Source organism: Manis pentadactyla, chromosome 4, assembly GCF_030020395.1.
Source record: "Manis pentadactyla isolate mManPen7 chromosome 4, mManPen7.hap1, whole genome shotgun sequence".
NCBI lineage: Eukaryota > Metazoa > Chordata > Mammalia > Pholidota > Manidae > Manis > Manis pentadactyla.
In genome coordinates this window covers 56,283,823-56,288,942 of record NC_080022.1, presented here as the reverse complement: position 1 = coordinate 56,288,942, position 5,120 = coordinate 56,283,823, and the positions used below count along the sequence as shown (strand labels likewise).

General features: G+C 47.2%; 1 protein-coding gene across 1 annotated transcript; it reads right to left on the bottom strand.

The window, feature by feature from the left end:
• Nucleotides 1-265: 265 nt before the first annotated feature.
• On the bottom strand, nucleotides 266-3,309 carry GADD45A (growth arrest and DNA damage inducible alpha). The gene is made up of 4 exons (XM_036933148.2): nucleotides 3,083-3,309; nucleotides 2,470-2,571; nucleotides 2,004-2,241; nucleotides 266-937 (listed from the first exon to the last, which is right to left on the bottom strand). Exons 1-4 carry the CDS (start codon nucleotides 3,124-3,126, stop codon nucleotides 824-826), a joined length of 498 nt encoding a protein of 165 aa, XP_036789043.1. The 5' UTR covers nucleotides 3,127-3,309; the 3' UTR covers nucleotides 266-823.
• Nucleotides 3,310-5,120: the final 1,811 nt, after the last annotated feature.

Below are 5,120 nucleotides of genomic sequence, written 5' to 3'. Positions count from 1 at the left end.
CTGACTTTGGACACAATGTACAGCAGCCATCAGCAAAATGTCTGTTAAAGAAGAAATAAATAAAAAATAAAATTATACCTCCATATACAGCCCAAATGTTCAAAAGTAGGGAAAAAGTGAGAAATATAAATAAACATACACACACATATCTATATATAGACACACATATACAATATGATTTCAGAAGGATTTTAATTTTTCCACATGAAAAAGAACTTGTTAGAAATAAAGGCCAAGTTAAAAGAAACAAAAACACACCTTCAGAAATGATTCCATACCAGTTTATTGTAGGTATTGTGTTTCAAAAAATTTATAGCATAAATAACCTTTCATGTCATAAAATAACTTAGCACAATTTATAATAAAACTTCGAGAATTTAGTATCTCATCAAAATACAATAAAATATGGTTTTAAAATATGATTAACCCTTTCGGCTTTTCTTTTGAGGGCACAGAAACCCAAAATACCCAAACTACTGCTGCATATTTAAACTTTAACAAAGCATATTTGGTTTATTTAAATGTAACTCAACCATCCCAAATTAATACATAGTTTATTTTCCTTCTTGCGTGGTTCTTCGTATTTTTGTTCCTTTTGACTTGTACTTCTGTTTCAACACAGCTTCCTTCTTCATTTTCACCTCTTTCCATCTGCAAAGTCATCTATCTCCGGGCTCCCAGAACATGTAGTTGAACTCACTCAGCCCCTTGACATCAGTTTCTGTAATCCTTGCATCAGTGTAGGGAGTAACTGCTTGAGTAACTACAAAGGTATTTCAAAACTTCAGTGCACTTCGGTTCAGTTATTTTCATTCAGATGCCATCACCGTTCAGGGAGATTAATCACTGGCACCCACTGATCCATGTAGCGACTTTCCCGGCAAAAACAAATAAGTTGACTTAAGGCGGGATCCTTCCATTGCGATGAATGTGGATTCTGGAAACAAATTTAGAAAAATAAATTTACCATTAAAAAAATGCTTTGCTAATAATTGCACTACTTTTTGAGGGGGAGACCTTTGAACATTTTATATTTCAGCTGTGCGACACTGGAGACCAGGTACAACCATAAAAAATAAAATTTTTTCTAAATAGTTGAATTTCTTATACAATCATCAAGGGTAATTGTCTACTGAACTATACTCTTCAAAGTCTGAATGCATGCAACCCTCAGAGCCATACACTTATAGCTGCATGATACTATCATTCACAGGTTTATCCTACCACAACTTGTACTGCCGGCAGAGACCTGCGTGAAACAACTCTGAGAAATATTTCCATGCTGTGCATACAATGAGATGAGATTTTGGCACAACAGTTAATTAGAATTGCCACCTGTTATCATCCCAGAAGACAGTATAATTTTTCAGGAGTAGCAAAATAATTAGGCTGCCACTTTTTAACTAGGCCAGCCAGAAAGTAGTAAAATGTAAAAGACAAAGTTCTCACATTTACCTCTGAAAATACAAGTTTGACCATCTATCAAGGGTTTTTATCAGGAAAAAAAATTTATTGGAAGAATTCAGGATTGCAAGGAAAAAACTTACTCTATCCTCTTAGTGTATTTCTAGGGAATTAATAAGGTCTGTCTCCTACACCATTTCTATTTTTAACTTTGACTGGCAGAGAATGAAGCTGACTCCTTAATGAGGGTAAGCCAAGAATTTATTTGGCTTTATCTAATCTGCCCTACTAAAGGAATTAGTCACGGGAGGTAGTGCAGATGTAGGTAGGGAGTAGCTGGGCTGACAGTGCTGACTCACAAGGATCTCTTCCGCTGCTGGCAGCCTCCAACGTGCTTAGACATGTTCTGTACCAGAGAAAATCCTGATGATGAAACTAGCCCATCTCGGCTGAAAGTCCAGCCACACTCTTTAATGGGGCAAAGGCAGCTATGCTCTTGACCTCCACCCATTCCAGATCTGCAGCCAGGCGACTCTGGCCCTTGCTCACTTCCCTGCAGGACTCTACCCGCGGCCGCCCTGCAGTTCCTTCTCCCTTACCGTCACCAACACGCAGTGCAGGTCCGGGGGCTGCTCGGCGCCCTCGCTCGCCGCGGGGCCCGCGTCCGTCTGCAGGAGCAGCAGCTCAGCAAGCCGGCCCGGGTTGCTGACGCGTAGGATGTTGATGTCGTTCTCGCAGCAGAACGCCTGGATCAGGGTGAAGTGGATCTGCAGAGCCACGTCCCTGTCGTCGTCCTCGTCCGCCGCCAGCAGGCACAGCACCACGTTATCAGGGTCGCTGCGGGCAGCGGGCGGGGCCGGTGAGCGCGATGGGACTACGGGCCCGCGTGGGCGCCCTTAACACCCGCCCAGGTCCCAGGGGTCGCTCATTCCCCCCGGGGAGGCTGCCGCAGGTCAGACTGAGAGGCCGGAAGGACGCTGCAGGCCGAGAGGCGCTCGGCGAGGGCGACCTTCCCGGCAGGGGCGGGAAGGAGTGCCACGAGGGACAAGCGAGGGCCCCACTTACACGTTGAGCAGCTTGGCCGCCTCGTACACCCCGACTGTAATGGTGCGCTGACTCAGGGCTTTGCTGAGCACTTCCTCGAGGGCATCCCCTACCTTATCCATCCTAAAGGGGGAAAAGATCAAGGGGGTCCCGTCATCCTGGGTCCCCTCGAGGCAGTCGCTGCCCCCCTCCCTGCACCGCGCCCGTCTCTCGCGAGTGCGCGCGCCACATTGCACCTCGACTCTCTGCAAACTCGGGGCTTCCCCCGGCCCCGTCACCCCCTCCGTGACCCTTGCACGCCCAGAAGCCGGGCGTCCAGGGAGAAGCCCCGCGCTTGCCACTCGCCACCTTCCCCGAGGGCACTGCCAACCCCTGGCGCTGGGTGCAGCCACAGGAGCCTCACGGGCAGGGATGGCAGTTTCTGCCCTTTGCAAAGACCTGGAGGGACTCGGCCAGGTTGGTCGCACGCTTTTTCCATCCGCGGGCGCCACAGGAAGGGTCCCCAAGGGAGAAAAGCGAAATGTGCCCTCTGCAAACTTTAACCGCTCCTCCCCCCGCACACCTTCCACAGCCCGGCAGCACTGGGCTGTGCACAGTGGGCGAAGAGTTCAGGGAGAGGCTCCGGCCTGCTTACCTTTCGGTCTTCTGCTCTCCAGCCGAGAATTCCTCCAAAGTCATATTGCAACTGCAGGTCCCCCACAGAGAGAGAGCGGCGTGCGGGCTGCTCCTGCCACCGTGGGCGCGCGGGCGCCCGCTCCCTGCACTCCCTCACAGGCTCCTCCAGCCCAGCCGCCGCCTCGCGGTTCGTCCCTCCCGCCCCACTCCCTCGCTGGCTCTCGGCCCCTCGCCGGCTCTCGGCCCCTCGCCCCACCACTGGCCACGACACCTACACGGCAGCTGCTTTCCTGCCACTGAGGGACAAAGGCCCCGCTCGCCAGAGTTATCCTACCAGCCCGCAGCCAACCACCTCCAGCCTCATTTGCATACGTGCAGCCATTGGGTTATGCAAATAAGCTTGCTGGGACAATCTGACCCCAGCTCCAGGATCCAGGCTGAGTGCGGAAGGGGGAGGAGCCACGCGATGGGCGAGCCTAAGGGAAGGGGCTGGCGTGAACTAGGGGTGGGCGTGGTCTCGAGTGGACCCTCTTATCCTGTTGGCTGGGCGGGTAGGAGAGGAGGTCTTTGCGGTGGCGGTGAGTCGCGGGGTGGGGGTGCCTACAGCTTGGGCCAGGAGCAGACTGCCAAGTGTTTTTCTAGTTGGTACACATTTTTTTATTGTCGTTTCATGTCTTTTGTTTTTAGGGGTTGCCATTAAAATCTATTTCCAGGGTAATGCACACAGTCTAGTAATTATTAGTAAGCAGGTTACATAAAAAGTGTCCGGATCTCTGGGGCAAAGTTTACCTCAGAAGTGTTGTTTATGTAAGTCTAGGTAAAGCTGCTTATTAGTAGTAGTATTATTTCGGTGCCCTGATGGCTGGTTTGATTTATTTTTGGAAGGTTGCAAGGGTTGGAAGCTCAAAAAAGAAAAATCAACACATTTGTGTTCAGTGATGGCAGGGAACCAAGTTGGAATATTTTCCACAGAAAGCAGAAATGCTTCCCACCTGCCCAGGGTAACTCTGGAAAACTTCAGGAGGAGCTGGTTGCCACATGAGTTTAGTCTTACAACCCAAATTCACCCTTCTCAGAAAACCTTTCCCAAAAGATAATCCTTCTGCACTTGCACCAGCTAAAAGACAATGTCTGACACCCAGAGACGTCTAAATTCAAAATGCTCTCAATATGTCCTAAGCTTCCTTTCATAAGGCAAGTATGTCACTACCTTCCACAGAGAGCATATGATCTCACTGTGAATTACTGATGCCAGATGCTGAATCATGAAGCTGCAGCTATAGGACCTTTTAGTCATATGCTAAAATTTCACCTTGGAGATAATGGCAATCTGTAGGTGAAAAGCAAGTAGTAGTTACACATTTTTTAAAAGCAAACTTTGCTGTATAGGCTTTCATTGCTTAAGTTGAAAGTTCTTTCTTTTGTTTTATGAGTTTATGCAATAAATGCAAAAACTTGTCTTAAACCTATGGAAGTTACCAATAGTGATCAAAATGTCCTTTACATTCTTGTATTCAAAGTACTGGTTGCATTATTGAGGTCACTGTATAGTCAAAGGTCACAGAGGCAATTTTTTGCAAAGGTACATGGGTGTTTTTACACCTGTGTTTGTATCCTTCTAGACAAAATATTCTCCAGCTCTCTTGATCTTAATTTAGTGGAAAAGAAAAGTGATATGTCAGTTTTCTGGCTCATTTATTTGAGTTGCCATTTTGCACTTAATCTCTAACTGCATTGTTATCAGCAAGGGACAATGTTTGAGTAAAGGAATGGTGGGTGGGTCCATGCATTGTTTACTCAAGGGTGCTTGTATATTTCATATCTATACTTTAAATTATGCATGTGATGCCTTGGTAAAGAATTCCTTAGAATGGAAATTTAGGTAGGTGCTGAAGCACTTTTAGTTTTGCCAGCAAAACTTGAATGACATATGATCTGGCTTGAGTCATCATTTGGAGATTATTGAACTGTGTTCTGTGGAACTCCAAGGTTCTATCCACTAGACATTTCTTAGAGATTCTTTGGAAGAAAGTGTGATCACAGCAAGCTGACAAAGA